Source organism: Suillus fuscotomentosus (genome assembly GCF_016647785.1).
Source record: "Suillus fuscotomentosus strain FC203 chromosome Unknown F5891scaffold_20, whole genome shotgun sequence".
NCBI classification, from domain to species: domain Eukaryota; kingdom Fungi; phylum Basidiomycota; class Agaricomycetes; order Boletales; family Suillaceae; genus Suillus; species Suillus fuscotomentosus.
The window spans coordinates 643,987-661,504 of NW_024539532.1; the positions used below are offsets into that span (position 1 = coordinate 643,987).

Genomic DNA, 17,518 nt, shown 5'->3' on the forward strand with positions numbered 1-17,518 from the left:
TTGTCCATTGTAATGTCCTGAATTTGCGCTGGACGTCGATCTGTTACTTTGATCGTTGTCCTTAGGCCTTACATCTTTCTCCACCTCCAAGATAATTCATTCCCCCTATCTCTGCTTCATTTTCTCCCTGGTCTACGGTGGATTTGCTTCCAGCTTACCGCTTCATCTCCCCTCATTATGAGTGCTTGTCCTACCACCCTTCCCTTGGTCGTAGGGTGTTAGGGACTTCGCGCTCTTTCGCAACTCAACTAATTGAACAGTTTGTGATTGGGGTTCCTGGTTTAGCGTCAAACAGGCTACTATGCTGTCAAGTTTGGACTGGGAGAGACACGGCGATTTCGCTGACACCGTCCGCTAACGTCATCTCTTGCTTATAGGGCACGTTTGAGTCTTGATTCTGCTTCATCCTAACTTGTGCCGATGTCCGGAGAAACGCTTTCACTTCCCGCTCCATCTGATGAACAGACGTACATGTATGTATCTGCCCTTGAAGGTGGACACATGAACGTCCCTTTGGACTTAATTCTTGCTGGTGATCAACCGGACGAACCGATAGTTTACCCCTCGCTTGCATTCTTCCTACGTCACTCGAAGAGCAATAAACGAGTCGTCTTCGACCTAGGGATTCACAGAGACATAAAAGAGTTTGCGCCTGCTGCAACAGAAAGGTTCTTGCCTACTGTAAAGCAGACGGCGGCAGAGTCTTCGGAGGCGGGTGGTGTTCAACCCTCCTCCGTTGATGTGGTAGTCTTGAGTCACCTCCATTGGGATCAGTGAGCCGTTCAGCGTCTAAGGTGGTATGGATTTCCTAATTTCCATCAGCGTTGGAGATCCCTCCCTATTTACTACAGCCGAGTTTGTGCTCGGGGAAGGATCGAAGAAAGCTTTAGCGGACCCTGGCTCCTGCCACAATCCTGCAGCCTTTACATCTGTTCGTGTACCGGAAGACCGTTTGTGTTTCATCACAACTTTGGACCTAAACGTGGCAATCGGTCCCTACCCCTGCGCAATGGATATCTTCGGTGATGACAGCACGTATATCATTGATGCATCAGGTCTCTAGTGCACGCATGGGACTAGGGAACATCACTTAGGCTTGTTTGTTGCAGGGCATGTTGACGGTCATATTAACATTCTTGCGCGCACTTCCCAAGATGGTGCTTGGATCCTGCTAGGTGCAGATTCGGCTCATCACCCTGATCTTATCACGGGGAAAATGCAGATTGCGTACCGTGTCGACCCGAATACGTGCTCGGTGATGTGTGTGCGCGAAGATAAGGAAGCCGCAGAGGAGAATATTCGTAGAATGAGGTCACTTGTAGAGGTTCCGAGGGTGCAGGTTCTGATTTCACATGATATATACTGGTATCAAGAAAACAAGAACAAAGATGTCTTTTTACCGCACATAATCATGTGATGAATAGTGGATGACTCCTGTAGTATTGCACCAAAACGTGCAAGCACACCTTCACATTGAAAGACAAATGAGCCTCGCTTGCCACGGAAGAATTTGCGTGGATAGCTTAGTACAGAACAAAGTAGTGTTGGTGCATGAGTACACATGACGTCGGGTAGCGGAGTATGATTGACAACTACGGACTCTTACTACCATATATAGTTATTTCCCTACCGGCGCCTCTTCCGACTCAGTCCGTTCTATCGAGGCCTGAGGGTACGTCCATTCCATTGTCTCGCTACGACAACTAGACATTAACACGCACTGTAATAGTGTTTACTGGTGTCTAGGCACTCAAAATAGTACGTTCCGTCGAGACTGAGGTGCTTATAGTTACTAATGGCGAGGATGGAATACATGGCACGGACTCAAGTCACCCGTGTGCTATGCTTTTCCCCCTTCCGTTATGGCTGTAATTCAGATATCTGTGCCTTGTTCTCCGGTACACTCGTTCAAGCTTCTCTTTGACGAGCCCGATCTTGGAATGGAATATGGATAGTCAAGTCATCATTTCTCGACGACTTGGAGCCGGACACTCCGGAGCTCCCAATCAGAAGTGCATGTCGACACGATCGTTCGCGCAGCTCACTTGCTGCCCATCTTTGGCGAGGCATTTGTCCTAGAGAAAACGAAGTACGTTCCACGAGACTCTAGCTATATTTACTGCGGGTTCCATGCTAACAAATTCGCAGATCACCATTCCTTAGAAATAGCACCTCGAGGCATTCACAACTTGGTCGCTTCACTTATGACGGCTGTCCCGACTTCTACAGTTTTTTCTTCCCTTCCGGCCATATGAAGTGACCGCACCACTGCCAGTGCACAATTATCGCAAATACCGACATTCGCACCTACGAATGGTGCAGTATCTCGCACTCACCTCCCTCAAACTTAACACCATAAAACTGACTCTTAATATACATGCGAACCGTTGCAAATCTTCACACATGGGAGTTTAAGCGCTCCAATGCACAAGATGACAAGACGGCATCACCTTGAGAATTTTACAAAACAATACCTCACTATCTTGACAATGTCCCTCGGAAGTGGAATTCGCGATAGAAAGGAACGACGAATGTGACAAACTCTTCCCATTTGTTTCGGGATCAATGATTTGGCAAAGTTCGAAGCAAAGCACTTCTAACCGACTTTTTAGAACATCCAGCATATTGGCCAACAGGTACAACTCCCCAATGGCTCCCAAAACACTGACAACTGATGTGCATCACACCGTGAGGTGCACGGCGTCTCACTATTGATAAAATAGTGACATTTCGCATTGTTTGCTGCCTCAGGCTACCGCTTCTATCCGATCGTTCAAATTTTCCTCGACGTCCAGGCCGTTGTAAATCACTAAACATGTGACGAGTCTGATCATGGGATGGACTACTAAGCGCAGATCCTCATAGCCAGCTACCAGGCGGCTCAATTATTGACATGCCCTATGTGGGCTGAACTTCTGAAGGACGGGCGGGAATGTCCGTACCACAAGTCAATGCTACTTGTCTAGAGACCACAGGATCCGAGTCCTACCCCCGCCGTCCATGCCACATCTGGCTGATGCATCAGACCAATGAACAAGGCACTACCAGAGGGCACTAAAATTGGTAATCATTATATCAAATCTTTGGCCAGGCGCCCCACGTTCGTATCAAGATCCGAGTCAGTCCATTTTTATTTGGGAGGTGATTATGTCTTGACCTCGCAACGGTGTTCTGCGTCTTATTTTCCTCAAATGCTCCATTGGCACATTTGCAGCAAAATGATGTTTTCATTTCGGCGAACAGCGTTGGATGACATTGCTAGCACTGCAATTCTCCGTGGAATACGGGACGTTGTACTTCGGTGATAACCTATATGAAGGTGATCGGGCTGGTCACTGCGAGATCAATCTGATGGAACTAAGTGCACTAATCAGGTACAGGCTAATCCGAGTCAGTAACAAGCTTCACAAAATATTGTTGAGCACTGCCCTTGTATGAATGCAAAGCAGCATCGCCATCCAAACCATGAGGGCTGGTGGCACTTGAGTGGATGCTGCTCTGCCCCATCACGCCAACATTCTTGGGGTTGCTTCCCCAATTATTTATTCATGCCCGTTTACAACGATGAATTAAGGGCTTTTGGGGCTTGGCAGTGTTCTTCAATGCTCCGTTCTGCGAGTGCAGCCATTTCTCCGTGCGTCTTTTCTGCCATCAACACCCTTTAACACCATGTAGGTTTGATAAAATCCGGAGGTGATGGATTTGCTAGACAACAGTCGCCTGGGCATTCTTCCGGACCCCCTCAACCCCGCTGCAGCCGCAGGGTATTCTCTCATTGAGCCACAAATAGACCAACTGGGTCAATTACTCCATCCAGATGTGGAGATGCCCTTCATTAACGCACAAGTACTGTTCTTGCTGATGGTAGCATGAACCCCGAAGGCCATCTTAGATTAAGTACAGTTAAATTCCCATTGCGATATTATAATACATACCAGAATACGCCAACCTCGATTGAGACATACGTTTGCGAGCTTTCTCAAACGAAGTGACGGAGTCTACTAAGCTGGGATCCTACGCCTGCAGCAGCGACTAGTCCTTTATTGGACTGACCACCAACTTGAATATTAGTGACGTTTGCTATCGCAAAGTCTGCAAGCAGCTCGCCTCAGCCTGATTCGCCTATGGCGTCTGTCAGGTATTGGAAATTTTCAACGTTGGCGTCTCTACAAGCGTCTATCTGCGAATGAGGTGTTTGTCTCCTGAAGCCGGACATTTCCTCCAAACAGACGATTCGCTGTGCTGAGATTGTGGCTTTGCATTCTTTCCGGTTGGATGGGCGAAACCGCATGATTACACACTGCCACTGCACAAACCCCAAACACCAGCCCTAGTGCCGGTAAGGGATGAGTGATCATGATCACTGCCAAGGCCGAACGCCAACCATGACGGTTGTCACTACTCAGCAGGCGAAGCTATCGGCTATGGTGTGTTTGGCAGCCCACTGGACCGCCACTGGGCACGGATGACTTCCTGGCTGCAATGTGGACATGATCACCAGCTAGTTGTCATACATGTGCAGGCAATTCTCTTTTTGAAAACGGCGTTTGAATAACAAGCTGGATTGCCGCAGGGGGGCAGTAGGAACCATCGGTTCAACAACATGAATTTACGGACGTCCACACATTTGATAACGTTTCATGCTGTAGAAAAAGTAAAAGGGTAGGTTAGGAGCCGTTTGTAACTTAAAATTCCAATCAGACGTGTCTTTGGATGCGTTTTATAGTGTGCATGCGGCTCATATGACATGTCATACGCAATATGAATACGTAAGATGCGAAGCAGGAGGGTGGTACAATCAAACTGTCGAGGGGTACAGCATCTACATTCGAGTCAATATAAGGGTTGGGCAATGAGGAAACAGGGGGACGCACAATGCGGACGCTTTCACCGAATGCGCGTGGAGGAAGGTTAGATCTGAATTTTGATTTCACAACGCCGGAGTTGCCGTGCGGACGGGTGACACGACTGCGATTACAAACACAGTTATGAGGCCAACTGCACTACTGTTGCAAATAACGGACAGACGTACCCCCAAATTACACGAACCTTCGATCCCTGTATCTCCCTCTTAGCCTTGTAGACGTATGCTACACGCTGTACACACAACTGAGTCTATTTTTGAGTGTAGAAAAGGGGAATGAATGCGTACCTTGCCGAGGTAGAACTGGGCATCCTCCTTCGTTGTGACACCCTCGATCTGGATGAGGGAGGTGTTGGGGCGAGTGTTGCGCTTAGCACGCTTGTGGCTGAGGACGCGTCCTTTGGAGTAGAGCCTGTGCATCAAGAGGAAACATGAGTACAGTCTTGACCTTGCACCGAGAAGCACTTCATCCGTATCAGATCTAAGCCATCCACCCTGTTGCAAGCCATCCACCGAGATCTTCACCGACGGAGTACGCAAATACGACACAGCGAAGCAAGCCAAGTAGATACTGACCTTGTTGAACCCATTTTGCCGTCTAGAAATCTTCCGCCGTGTCGAGGTCGCTGAACTTGAGGATGAATGGAAGGTAGCGTGACAACGTCACAGTGTAGTAACACGTAACACGTGACTATGTCACTTTTCACAAAGTATAAAGGGCGTCAAATATTTTTGTAGTCTACTAGTCATCGTTGCAGACGTCTAGTGCTGCACTTGACGACGTCTTTACCAGACATTGTCGAGTAACGGAGCGATGGGACATAGAAGCTTTCGTTTTGTATAAGCAGCTGACTGTAGTAGAACTTGTTCTACGATGGCATTGCAGTTTACCACAGAATGAAACTACATCCTTCTCGACTTATCATGTGTCTTCGGTGTTCAAAACTCAATAATAATAACAATAAGACATGGCGACTTCAGGTGCTCATCATACTGGCCAGGCCTTTTATTGTCCGGCCGCCTTGGTCCGGCCCTTAATCCTAGGCTTACAGCAGTCGAGACTTTATAACCCAACCACAGCATCAGACTTTCAAGCACCCTACACATATATACTTCCAAGGCCTCAGTGAGCTCAAAGTCAGTTTGATTGCCAAATGAATCGGGTTGGCCCTTCAGTTTGGCGGCGCTTCTCTTCTACATCCTCCTCTCCAACTATCGTAGCCAAACCTGCACCTTCCAAAGCACGTCATCATGTCCAAATTCCAGATGCTTCCTTTCCACTTGGCTATAGCCTGACTGGTGTACATTGCGGCGTGAAAAAGAATCCATCTGTTCTTGATCTAACAGTTATACTCTCGACCTCTTCAAAACCTACTTCCGCAGCGGCATGCTTCACTCGCAACGCATTCCTTGCTGCCCCGGTGCTCGTCAGCCAGGATGTACTTGAAAAAAGCGCTGGCCATGTTCGTGCAATCGTGACTAACAGTGGATGTGCCAACGCAGTGACTGGCAAACAGGGTTTGGAAGATGCTTGGGCCATGGTCAAGGCCACCGATGCCCTTCTCCCCAAACGAACCCAGTCAGAGTCTGTCAAAGACAGCCACGATACAGTCGTAATGTCGACAGGTGTGATTGGCCAAAATCTTCCCATTTCCAAGATCCTCTCCGGAATTTCGTCTCTTGTACCTTCTAGTCTTGGCTCAGATTTCGCAGCCTGGGAGCGTGCGGCAAAAGCCTTCATGACCACTGATACATTCCCAAAACTCCGTGCTCGGACTTTCAGCCTGGGCGGACAGACGTTCCGTATGGCTGGGATGGACAAGGGGGCTGGCATGATACATCCTAACATGGGTCCCCCCACTAACCCCGGCCAACTTCATGCTACGTTACTGGGTTGTATCTTGACAGATGCTGCAGTTTCTCCGCAAGCCCTACAGTCTGCACTCACGTATGCAGTCGAGCGTTCCTTCAACTCTATCAGTGTGGATGGAGAAATGTCCACGAATGATACGATCGTTGTTCTCGCCAACGGAGCTGCTGCTGGAGAGACCAAGGAGATTGAGGAGCACGATCCTCTGTTCCCGGCCTTCCGTAAGGAACTTACGTCCTTCGCCGCCGAGCTGGCTCAGCTTGTGGTTCGTGATGGTGAAGGCGCAACTAAATTTGTTACGGTGTCCGTAGAGGTCGGTCGTCCTAAGGTTATTCATCTGTTCCATTAGCCTAATCTGTGCAGGGAGCACCGACATTTACCGATGCGCATCGTGTCGCATCGAAGATAAGCACATCAGCACTGGTGAAGACTGCATTGTATGGTGAGGATGCAAAGTACGTCAGTTCACCCTTGATCGTGACTTGCCACTGATTTGGACAAAACTTACTTCAGTTGGGGCCGTATCCTTGCAGCAACTGGCTCTGTTCCTTTGTCCACACCCATCGACCCCTACCGCGTGAATGTCACATTTGTTCCGGCAGACGGTACCACTCCACTTCCAGTTTTAGTGCGCGGCGAGCCCGAGCTAGTGGATGAGGTGCGCGCGAAGGAGATCTTAAGCCAAGAAGATTTTGAAATCAAGGTGGATCTCGGCCTGGGCAGTGAGAGCGCCCAATATTGGACGTGTGACTTCAGCTATGTAGGTTCCGTGTGTTTTCCCTCTAGACGCAGGCGCTGATTCGTGATCACAGGAGTATGTACGCATCAATGGTGATTATAGAAGTTGAAGGAGTCTGCTGTGTTTGTTCTGTTCGATATGCTTGATATCAATGTTTTCTCGTGGCTGTTGGGGTGTGGGATCTGCAAGCCGTTGATTTGATTTCGGATATACTGTCGACACTACTGTGGCCGTGCATTTGATTGTCGCTGTGCAATGAGAACAAGAGCATCTCAGGCATGAAGATCACGCTGGACCTTTGCCAGCTCTCGATCCGTCCTATTTGTTTTGGCGCATGCTGTGTCGCGTCCGGTAGAACTTCGACTCGGCGGGAATCTCCATGTTTTCCAACTTACTCGGCAAAGCTTTGATGACTACCTTCGTGGTGGCGTGTGCAAGAACTTCAGACCAGTACGACTTTGGGCGTGACATGAGCTTGCGTTCAAAAATCAAGACGCCTCGTGTTTGTAAACACCTGTGAGCGTCTCAACTACACCCAATACAGCGAATCGCAATACACGATTTCCATCAATCCCTGATATCATCGATACCAACCCATAGATCCCAACGTGCTACAGATCAGCCATCAGCATCCTGATCAATCCCTCGAACACTATAAGCTGTCCAGGCCGCTCCGCATCTGCAGAAGTAGTATGAACAAAGGTTTCCATGCACACAGGATACAGGCATTTTGCGAAAGCTGTGGGTCCTGTGTCTGGAAAGAAGAACCGAAACTGATATTACTTGCCTGACTCAGGATTCCCTTATTTTGTCCTCGATATCCTGTATAACGGTTAACACCGTTCTGGGAGCGAAAAATGTATCAATACGAAGGGGGTCAGATTTGAGATAGCTAAGTCCATGAGATCTGGGCTGCATCGACTCTCGGCGGTGGACATATCCCATAGCTTCATACACCGTCGATGCCGAATCGCATGCTGATGGTTTGTCTTGTGTGTTATGTCCTCACCCCCAAGGACCACTATACATACCAAACGGCCCGGATAATTTGCAAATTATACTATCGTAGTGCTTCGACTACATGATTTCTACCCGGCTTCAATACTTTAGGAAAGTGATCCATGGAGTGACTTGAAATCATAATTCAAAACACAGCAGTTGCTCTCCTTGTACTTAACTTGATTAAAGACTCCGTTCCTACAAGACTGTAGACAACGACTTGCGTTTACTATGACACAACGTCCTGTGCGTGCACAACTAAAGAGCAAAACTACTAATCCATGTCTGTGGGTTGGCTGTTGATTACGGCTGACCGAAGACGCGGACGGCATCGCATGCGTTTGAAATCCATAATGCTAAATCAAAATCAGCCTCGACTTAGTGTACGCCGTGACTGTTGGTTTTGCCGCATCCAGGTTGCGAGGTATTACATGTTGTTCCCCGCACAGCGATTTCATCGACCTTCGACTTATCTCATCGATACGATCCATCCGAACAAACCCCGCGTAGCGACATCCGGTCAGGAAACAGAATTGCAAACCGATGTAATTGCTGTATGCTGCGATGCGATGCGCCAGATTTGATGTAGCACGAGGTCATCTGCGATTGATTCTGAACACGTTTGTTGGGAATAACGATATGATGTGTACATTCGGGCCGAGTATTCCAGTCCGACTCATCAGTAAGATCCCCCGCATACAGCTGGGGGCGTATCATGATTATGTGAAAGTCAATGTGATATAATCGGGAGCCCTATCCTTCATTACGTCTATACGTTCACAGCAGCAATTTTGCAGGATGGGGGAGACCATCTTTGTCGGCTGAGAACATCAGCTATGGACGTTTACATCACGTCGACGAGCTGAATGTTGGGGATGATGTAAGGGTCCCGTAGTTGGCGGTACTAACAAGAGACCACCAATCAGCTCCGAGTAGCAAGAATATATTGCAGGACGTACGTTGGTAGCAGCTTCGAAGGCACAAGCATACTTGACCAGGGTGGCCTCGCTGAACCGCCTACCATAGAACGACAAACCAAAGCTAGATAAATAAAGAGATAAGCACTCGATATGTAGGTAAAGAACACCATGCCTTACGGGAAGTTCGGCCCTAGCTCTACCAGCGTGCCACGTGAGTTATAGGTAACGTTTGTAGTTGCGGGGTAGTAACCAAGCGGGACTGTGACGATGGGGTACCCAGCGATGGCTGCATATCCTGGTGACATCGAGCTCGGAATGATTAGGGCATCAAGATCATACGTTTCCAAAGCACCAAGGATTGCTAGGTATGTTGTCATGCAATGTAGATGACATCAGCCGCTGAAACTCACTGGCATTGGATCCATAATAATATTGTTGAAGAAGCGCAGCATAATAATCAGCATCTCCCATGGTGATATTAAGACTCGCAGCACCAAGCCACCTGATGCGATTCAAAAAGGTGAAGAAAATTAGATCCCATCATGATGGGTCAACTCACGTTGCAATGTTGCGATCAGGCTGTCCAACATAAACTTAGTTAATAATAACACATTTGTGAGTCACGCAACGCACGTAGTCCTCTGGAGGGTATGTCTCCGTGAAGTTTATGAGCTGTTGAAGGTTTCTATAAGGCAGCATATAAATGAGCGACGAAAAGTGATCAAGAGTCTGACAACGCACACAATATTGTTGGGGTTGGTTGTCATTTCATTGAAGTAGTTTGCGACGTCATAGGCAAAGTCAGCACCGACGACCGGATCCGTAGTGTACTGAGCGAGGAACATTGTGAGTTATTCTCAAAAGCAACAATTAAGTGAGAGCCTCACACCCGCCCCAGTAAAGTTCAAGTATCCAGCGAGGTCTGGAAAATCAGCATTATCCACTATCGTAGCACCAAGTTTCTTGAAAACGTCGATGGATGCATTAAATGCTGTAATCTCTGGACCATTGGTTGAAGACACCGTTATGGCGTTGCGCGGGATGCCAATCTTGGCATTTCGTAGACCTTCGCTAGTGCACTCGGCTGCATAATCGGGAATAGTTTCGAATGGGATAGCAGATGTATAGTTGTCGTGGGAGTCTTCGCCTGTTGAAATCATCAGATCGATAGGTTTGATACACATCAGAAACAAACGCGCCTGCAATTACGGACAGGATGTATGCTGCATCCATCATTGTTCGCGTCAAGGGACCGATGGTATCCTGAGTCTGCGAGATCGGGACAACGAGGTATCTGCTGGTCAATCCGACAGACTGAAATAATAATACAGTTTGTATAGATCCATAGATCAAAGCAGACATGGAGACACACAGGCTTGATTCCAGTTAAACTATTTTTGCTTGAAGGAGAGATGATAGAGCCAGATGTCTCGGTCCCCACAGCAGCAGCAGCCAAACCGATGGATGAGACGACCCCAGGACCACTGCTGGATCCTGATGGGTCTTGCATCGGGTAGTAGGCACCCATAGTCTGACCGCCACGAGACGTCCATCCATTCGTTGAGTTTGACGAGCGATAATTGGCCCATTGAGAGAGATTACACTTCCCGATGATGATTGCGCCGGCAGCTTTGAGCTTTGCCGCGACCGTAGAATCGCTCGGCGGAATCGCACCAAGCAGGGCAAAGGAGCCGGCTAATACGTATTGAGCTGAAGCGGCGTAATAGATTCGGTATTTGTCACTGACCGGTGTTATTCATCTTATCAAGCGTCGCGATGTTGTCCTTGATGCATATCGGGATGCCATGCAACTTTCTACAAAACAATCAGATTGAGGAATGTGGAGATCAGAATAAATAAAAATACCCTCTGGTTGATCCATCCGCTCTTTCAGCGTCTAGAGATGCTGCTATCGCAAGAGCATCTGGGTTGGTCTCGATGACCGCATGCAAAACAGGGTTGACCTCGTCTATACGAGCCACGTATGCCTTTGAAAAAAAGAGAGGATCGAAATGGATCGAAATAAAAGAGAAAACTCCCATACCTTGACGAGGTCTACACTGGTGAACGTGCCAGCCGCAAGACCAGATTGGAGATCGTCAATTGTCGCGTATAATAAGTCCGGCAGGGCCTGTCCTAAGACAACTATTAGTTTTCGAGATAGAAGATCACGGGTCTTGGCATACCATTCTTGGGACTGATTCCATAAGTGACATAGGCTAGCCCGGAACGCACCGACAGCAACGTCGAAAACACCAAGCTGAGCTTGATCGCAAACATAATGATGCTGAAGAATTTGTTTCCACACGCAGAATTTGCTCATGCACTGGTACCGTCATATATACTGTCCATGAGCTTCAGGACATGTCATGGAATAAAATCGTTGTCAGCATACGGCGCAAGTATCAGCGATAAGGTGAGTATTATTCTGCACGTACATGAGGCATATGAAACACTTGACCAGTTGGCGGAATCATCATCAGGAGGTGTCGCGTGGCATCGACACCCAAATAAGAGTTACGTGATCTTATCTCCAGCATGATGCTCCCTCCTCGTGACCAGGTACCCAAGGCTATGTTCAAGGCTTGACGGTATGCCGAAGCCGTGGCTTGAAATTCTGGATACAGAAATGAGAGGAAGTGAAGGAACTCCTTGACACAACAAATGAATGTTCTTGAAGACAGCGCCCTTCCGCGGGGTTCCGGATAGTGCCAGGTCATAGTACTTTGTGGACGAGTTGCGGAAGTGATCAGTTGCAGGAGCTGTAGATCTCTCACCTTCTGCACTCGTGCCACCGGCGCGATAGAGCACCTTTACATAACTGAGTTAATAAGGCTTTTGCCACAAGAATCTGGAGTTTCTCGTTGTTGCGGCGAATTGAATGAACACGAGGGTTTCCGAGTCGGCAACATGTCGCGATGCATCCGCGACGATGAAACTGCCGGAATCGCTGATGGCGACGTCGGCAGCGTAGAATGTTTGCGTAGGTTTAGTAGATGTAAAGCTGAACTTTGCATTAGCCTGATTGGCCCGCGGGCCGTCTGTGACCGGCCGCCGGCATGGCCACATGCACGAATCTCTCTTCTTCGATGCACGGCAGATGGGCCCAAAACACCTCATTCTCCAACTCTTCGCGTACAAGATGAAACGTTATCACTTCTAGGGAATTTACGTATGCCTTCGTTTTCTCGAAGCATGATTCGGACGCAGTTGAGCATGGCATTCGGGTGATGTTTGTTTTGCGTTGACTATTTGGAGATTAGCTCGAGACTGATCAAGTAGTATGACTAGCACGGATCCATACGCAATATGCTATACATACCGAAGATTCACGTTACGAGGGGCCTCAAAGGGGCCCATCAGTGATGCCGCCTCATCGGCATCAGATTTCGAAAGTATTTCTGTCCAAGATGTGATTGATAACCGGTACATACGATGCAACAATTCCGTATCTGATGATGATATCACGATTCATAACGACTACAAGGAACGGGCGGCAATCTCATCGATCGCTTCCTCTCTCTCATGCCCTCTCCGCGAACACGGCAACGTTCCCAGGCATCTCAGCGCACTTCCATTCAGCACGTATTGACACTGATTGGGTTATATTCCACGTTCTCCAGGGACGTCGTACGACGCCTCGTGAAATGCAGTGTGACGTTCATGGTTAGAGCAGCCCCACAGCTCACGACTTCGCCCGTGGGCGGTAACACCACTTCCATTCCAGTATGAAGTATACGTTGCAGTGTGGGGAATAGCGCAGGAACGGGGTCCGTTATCACGTTCCATATACGGTTGGTGACAGCGCAGGCAGTGCCTGAACGCATTATCATTATCCCCACAGCAGTATGTGCGCTAGAATTTACCATCCCCAATACCCTCTAGCACAGACAGAAAATGCTCGATATCCGTTGAAAGAATCATTCAATCAGATAACGCCGTTGCAACATTTGCATTTCCTGTGGCGTAGTGCTGGTCGGCCATCGCCTCGAGAGCGGTTGCTACCAGTGAAAGATGCAGCTTTTGTCATGCCTCTTTGGGATATTGGGCGAGCGGTCGCACTTTGCATCATGATCAAGAGATACGGAGAAGCGCAGGATCAGATAGGCGGATGATCTCGATGATGGAGTCGGAAGGGGAGGTGATATTTATACCCAATCGTGACGACAGTATCTCAAACGCTGGATCAAAGGAGAAATGACAGGCTAACTTGAAAACCCGTCGATCGATCGATTCCTTGCAAAGTAGAGACAATGAGGCTGCTGATGGAGCTGCCCCTGCCCTGTACTTGGATGCTTGATGCGGTATCGGTTAATACAGTATGTGTGAAGGGATGGATGGCTTCAGGAAGACAAGATGTTTCCGGACCGAGTCATTCTGCTCCCGGGGCTATCCATGATCTAGGGCTGAGGTACGGACCCGCAGCCTGCGACCCACGTGCAATCAGGTATACGTAGCCCCGATGGATGTCAGCGGGGAGAAGAAAGACAGCCACAAATAGAACAATGTCACAATGGGACAGGTATAATGTGAATTCAAAACCCGTGTCAAAGAGTACTCGTCAGTTGAAACCTGAACTCGAGCAAAAACAACCACGAGAATAAGCTGAGACATTGAGACGAACTCAACTTATCATCAGTGGCGTTCCTGGAAATACATTTACTAGTATTGTTGCCGCTGTTTGTTCAGGGACGTGCCTTATGCATACAACAACTTCGCAAACTCTCGTTTGTCAGTCCGTGGGGCGCAAAGCCATGCCAAGGACGTTATGGCACTAGCTTATCTGCGTAAAGCCGCTGCATTGTCACGTTCGAAAAAGGTGTCAATTGTCTTTGTTTTTCAAGGCCGACGGAAAGAGATGATAGCGTGGTATGAACATTTCTCATGTGAAAGAAAAATGATGCCTAACTGAGGGTGACGACCAAGGGTCGTTGTAAAGCGGGAGAAAATGCCCGAGAGAACTGGGCTCATTATTAAAAGACGATTGGAGTGTGTGCGCGCTGTGATCCGCCTTGATGGGGTGAGTAAAAAACCACGGGAACCTCGTGAACGTGAGGTGTTAGTTGTAAGAGTCTGGACGGGCGTCATCCATGAAACACCGGATGATGATGATTAGCCATCATGATGGGCGTTGATGCAAACGTGGAGGAGTGATGGGCTGGCGCTACTACAGCAGTTGGGGACACAGTGTATGGCACGGGGAGGAGAGATCCATTTAGAGTCTACCAAATCAAAAAAAAAATGAAAGCTTCGGAATCTGATTGATGTACAGGGTCGTTGTGATAGGGTAGGCGATCAAGATGATAACCCGGCAAGCAAATATAGAACAAAGGCAACACAGGATCGCAGCAAGTTGAAAAGTTGGAGACGAACGATCATTCCGAGGTCGAGCAGTGGCAGTTTTGATCAATCATGATGAGAATTTGTGTTGAGGAGGGGGGGGCGGGGATGATGTAGATGGCACGTTGGTGAGATGATCCGAGGGGAGTCGCGGGGATTCGCGTTAATCGAAAGATTACAGGAGCGCGGTGAGAGCGAGCCGCGTGAGCCGTGAATGGAACTATTTTTGAAAGTCCGATTACTAAAAGTAATTTATAGGTAAAACAAGTAAGTAATAGATAAAATTAAAATGAAAGTGTTTTACTGGGTGAATTCTTTGAGTTCAACTTCTTTTTACTTGTCCATAGACCGAAATTCGTACAACAGGATCTCCGCTTCCCCCTTTCCATGTCGGATCACGTTCCCGTATTACCGCAGGACTCAGTTGATGAATGGCAAGTAGTCGAATACTTTGTAAATTATCTAACCTATACTAACAATTTATATATTAAGGGAATCTCGTCATCACCAGTGCTCTGATCATCGCCTTCCTGATATCCGACTACCCGCTCCTGCACCGGACAATATTAACCCACTTTCAGAATCAAGATCTCAGGAAACAGCTTTGACTCCAAATTTAACACTTCAAGACCCCAGCTTAGATCAGCGCCGTGTTAGTTCTTTATATACTTCTATGGCCGTGCCAAGTTTGATGTTGATTTGATATCAGGTTTCGACATCTTCGCCACTGCATAAATCAGAGCGTTCCCTCGTCTTTCAACACCACTCATCATCACCCACTTATCCAGTTCTTCCTCCCCTTCAAATGCCTCACCGCGTTGACTCAATGCCAATGCCGTCCTCGTACGTACTCCTCATCACTTCCTTTTCTTCAATTGATTTATCTAACCTTTTACTAGTCATCGTCGCGACTATGATTACGACTATGATCATTCATACAGGAGGCCATCTCCTCCACCAATTGCAACTTTGTCCCATTCCCCTTCGTTATCCGTTTCATCATTAGACCGTTCATCCGTATCTTCCCCGGCGCCACGCCGATCACCCACTGATCGTTCTGTTGATTCACATTCAACCTACTCTGATGCCTATTATTCTCAAGATCAGATGGCTCGGCAGTCTAGACCCTACCCGCATGACCCAGTCCGAGACTCGGGAAGGGTCTCCCACAGCTATTCTTATACCCCACGTCCTCATCCTGAGCACAGATACTCGCATGACTCCCACCCATACCATGTGTCTTCTTCCTATTCGAGCCCAGCATTGGCACACAGTGCTGCGAGTAGTGGACGTGACAGTTCACAGCTGCCGTATACACTTCCGGGTCAAAGTTACCATGCAATTGGGTATACGGACGATGCAGCTACGAAATTAAGCGACCGTGTCCGTAGAAGGTGCTTCAATTGCTGTACGACGGACACGTCTACGTGGCGCCGTTCTAACTTGAATCCTGGAAAAGTAGTAAGTTTACCTTTTTGTTTTGTCTGCGTTGATCGGTAGGATGACCAAATTCCGTTCACTCGCAGCTGTGCAACAAGTGTGGGTTGTTCGAGCGGACTCATGGTCGGTCTCGACCGGATCAGTTTCCTCACCGCAGGGGCGCATTAGCGACGACGGCAATGCGGCCAAGGACTCCCCCACAAACCACGCATTTACCACCAATCTCCACTCACGTTCCCCCTTTGGCGCCTTACCATTTTTCACACCCTTCCATTGCCCCTCTTCAGTCTGTACCTGACTCAAGGAGATCACAGCACCCGAACACGTTGCCGGAGATCCAATCTTGGATAGATGCACCAGCTGGACGGACGTCCTACTCCGCGCCGTCAGCAGACCGTGGACATGAAAGTGGACGTCAGCGGTCACCACCACGGTTGCACCACGTAGATATGCGTTCGTCAAGCGTTCATGAAGCGGTGGCATGAAGGAGGAACGTTCTCCCGTAATAGGCCGGAGCTCCGTGGAGGAAAACGAATAACCTAAAAGTTGATGCTTCTATGCCTGCTTATTCGCTACTCGACTAGTCCGATTTCTTGGATTAATGGCTAGAACGTGCCATCAGGTCACCGCATTCGTCGTAATTATTTGAGTTTGAGATACCATTCGCAGTATTCGTATTGTTTTCGTATATAAAATTGCAAAACGACTAGCTAGCTATAGTACATGTACGCCTACGATTTTTTTGGAGATTTGGTTGTATTCTTATATGCATACCCTTTTGCACCCCTGGACGTGTACATGGGACCGTCGATCTTGCGATCAATTTATCAAATATTTGCTTCCGCACTATCGAATTTCCATATATGGATGAGTGGAACGCGATCAGTTGATCGTACCCTGACAAAGCCTGTCAAGAGCATCCGCAGCAGAATTTACTAAGCCAGCGCTTGATAACACCGGAAGCCTCCGTTCCAGGTACTGACATCAACGGGCCGGAGCGCGCAATCACCGATTATACCTCGGGTTGCCGTCGGCCTAACGTTGACCAGGACTAGCAGTCACGAAGCTTGCCACAAGAAGACACGATGAAACAATCTATACCGGAAATCTCCCAAAAGTTTAAACATGATAACGGTTTATTTCCACGGAGGGGTCGTCGCAGATCCCGGCTTCACGGCGTTGCTCCGAGGACGCATGGCTCCTAGTACACTTTCAGTGCTTCCAGGTCCTTGTACGGGCCCGCAAGAACATACCACCGGAACTTCGCTCAACCTTGGAAAGAAGGCGAAACTCCGTGCTCTTGATCCGTGGAGGTCTTCACGTGACAGAAGTCCCTATTAATGAGG

General features: G+C 48.3%; 6 protein-coding genes across 6 annotated transcripts; 4 read left to right on the forward strand and 2 right to left on the reverse strand.

The window, feature by feature from the left end:
• Positions 1-420: 420 nt before the first annotated feature.
• On the forward strand, positions 421-1,417 carry F5891DRAFT_979306 (beta-lactamase-like protein; the record flags this gene model as incomplete). The annotated part of the gene is made up of 3 exons (XM_041376869.1): positions 421-773; positions 823-1,055; positions 1,110-1,417. The coding sequence occupies 3 exons, from the start codon at positions 421-423 to the stop codon at positions 1,415-1,417; spliced, it is 894 nt and encodes a 297-aa protein (XP_041227399.1).
• A 595-nt stretch (positions 1,418-2,012) lies between these two features.
• F5891DRAFT_916183 (uncharacterized protein) lies at positions 2,013-2,171 on the forward strand (the record flags this gene model as incomplete). Its single annotated transcript, XM_041373708.1, has 1 exon — positions 2,013-2,171. A coding segment is annotated over one exon (159 nt), but the record flags the coding sequence as incomplete, so codon positions are not given.
• A 2,407-nt stretch (positions 2,172-4,578) lies between these two features.
• F5891DRAFT_232556 (ribosomal protein L35A) lies at positions 4,579-5,856 on the reverse strand. The gene is made up of 5 exons (XM_041371023.1): positions 5,441-5,856; positions 5,153-5,276; positions 5,033-5,097; positions 4,875-4,968; positions 4,579-4,822 (listed from the first exon to the last, which is right to left on the reverse strand). The coding sequence occupies exons 1-5, from the start codon at positions 5,452-5,454 to the stop codon at positions 4,799-4,801; spliced, it is 321 nt and encodes a 106-aa protein (XP_041227401.1). The 5' UTR covers positions 5,455-5,856; the 3' UTR covers positions 4,579-4,798.
• A 162-nt stretch (positions 5,857-6,018) lies between these two features.
• F5891DRAFT_1187305 (arginine biosynthesis bifunctional protein ARG7) lies at positions 6,019-7,582 on the forward strand (the record flags this gene model as incomplete). Its single annotated transcript, XM_041366819.1, has 4 exons — positions 6,019-7,047; positions 7,098-7,189; positions 7,248-7,494; positions 7,547-7,582. 4 exons carry the CDS (start codon positions 6,019-6,021, stop codon positions 7,580-7,582), a joined length of 1,404 nt encoding a protein of 467 aa, XP_041227402.1.
• A 1,684-nt stretch (positions 7,583-9,266) lies between these two features.
• F5891DRAFT_232763 (amidase) lies at positions 9,267-11,996 on the reverse strand. The gene is made up of 15 exons (XM_041371024.1): positions 11,831-11,996; positions 11,579-11,747; positions 11,437-11,523; positions 11,259-11,380; positions 11,140-11,207; positions 10,765-11,087; positions 10,592-10,706; positions 10,280-10,539; positions 10,134-10,222; positions 10,026-10,077; positions 9,952-9,971; positions 9,803-9,894; positions 9,570-9,753; positions 9,432-9,513; positions 9,267-9,376 (listed from the first exon to the last, which is right to left on the reverse strand). Exons 2-15 carry the CDS (start codon positions 11,606-11,608, stop codon positions 9,317-9,319), a joined length of 1,584 nt encoding a protein of 527 aa, XP_041227403.1. The 5' UTR covers positions 11,609-11,747; positions 11,831-11,996; the 3' UTR covers positions 9,267-9,316.
• A 3,368-nt stretch (positions 11,997-15,364) lies between these two features.
• Positions 15,365-17,021, forward strand: F5891DRAFT_1028192 (uncharacterized protein). The gene is made up of 3 exons (XM_041361462.1): positions 15,365-15,575; positions 15,632-16,193; positions 16,259-17,021. Exons 1-3 carry the CDS (start codon positions 15,538-15,540, stop codon positions 16,655-16,657), a joined length of 999 nt encoding a protein of 332 aa, XP_041227404.1. The 5' UTR covers positions 15,365-15,537; the 3' UTR covers positions 16,658-17,021.
• Positions 17,022-17,518: the final 497 nt, after the last annotated feature.

What these genes read in the sequence shown, in the direction of transcription:
- F5891DRAFT_232556 (XM_041371023.1), bottom strand. An exon ending in CCCAGTTCTACCTCGGCAAG is followed by an intron (nt 5,098 to 5,152) that starts GTACGCATTCAT and finishes TTGTGTGTACAG; the next exon opens with CGTGTAGCATACGTCTACAA. An exon ending in TCGGTGAAAGCGTCCGCATT is followed by an intron (nt 4,823 to 4,874) that starts GTGCGTCCCCCT and finishes ACTCGAATGTAG; the next exon opens with ATGCTGTACCCCTCGACAGT.
- F5891DRAFT_232763 (XM_041371024.1), bottom strand. Translation starts at nt 11,608, where the DNA reads ATGTCACTTATGGAATCAGTCCCAAGAATG. An exon ending in GCGGATGGATCAACCAGAGG is followed by an intron (nt 11,208 to 11,258) that starts GTATTTTTATTT and finishes ATTGTTTTGTAG; the next exon opens with AAAGTTGCATGGCATCCCGA. An exon ending in TTATTATGGATCCAATGCCA is followed by an intron (nt 9,754 to 9,802) that starts GTGAGTTTCAGC and finishes CAACATACCTAG; the next exon opens with CAATCCTTGGTGCTTTGGAA.
- F5891DRAFT_1028192 (XM_041361462.1), top strand. Translation starts at nt 15,538, where the DNA reads ATGCCTCACCGCGTTGACTCAATGCCAATGCCGTCCTC. An exon ending in TCAATGCCAATGCCGTCCTC is followed by an intron (nt 15,576 to 15,631) that starts GTACGTACTCCT and finishes ACCTTTTACTAG; the next exon opens with TCATCGTCGCGACTATGATT. An exon ending in ACTTGAATCCTGGAAAAGTA is followed by an intron (nt 16,194 to 16,258) that starts GTAAGTTTACCT and finishes GTTCACTCGCAG; the next exon opens with CTGTGCAACAAGTGTGGGTT.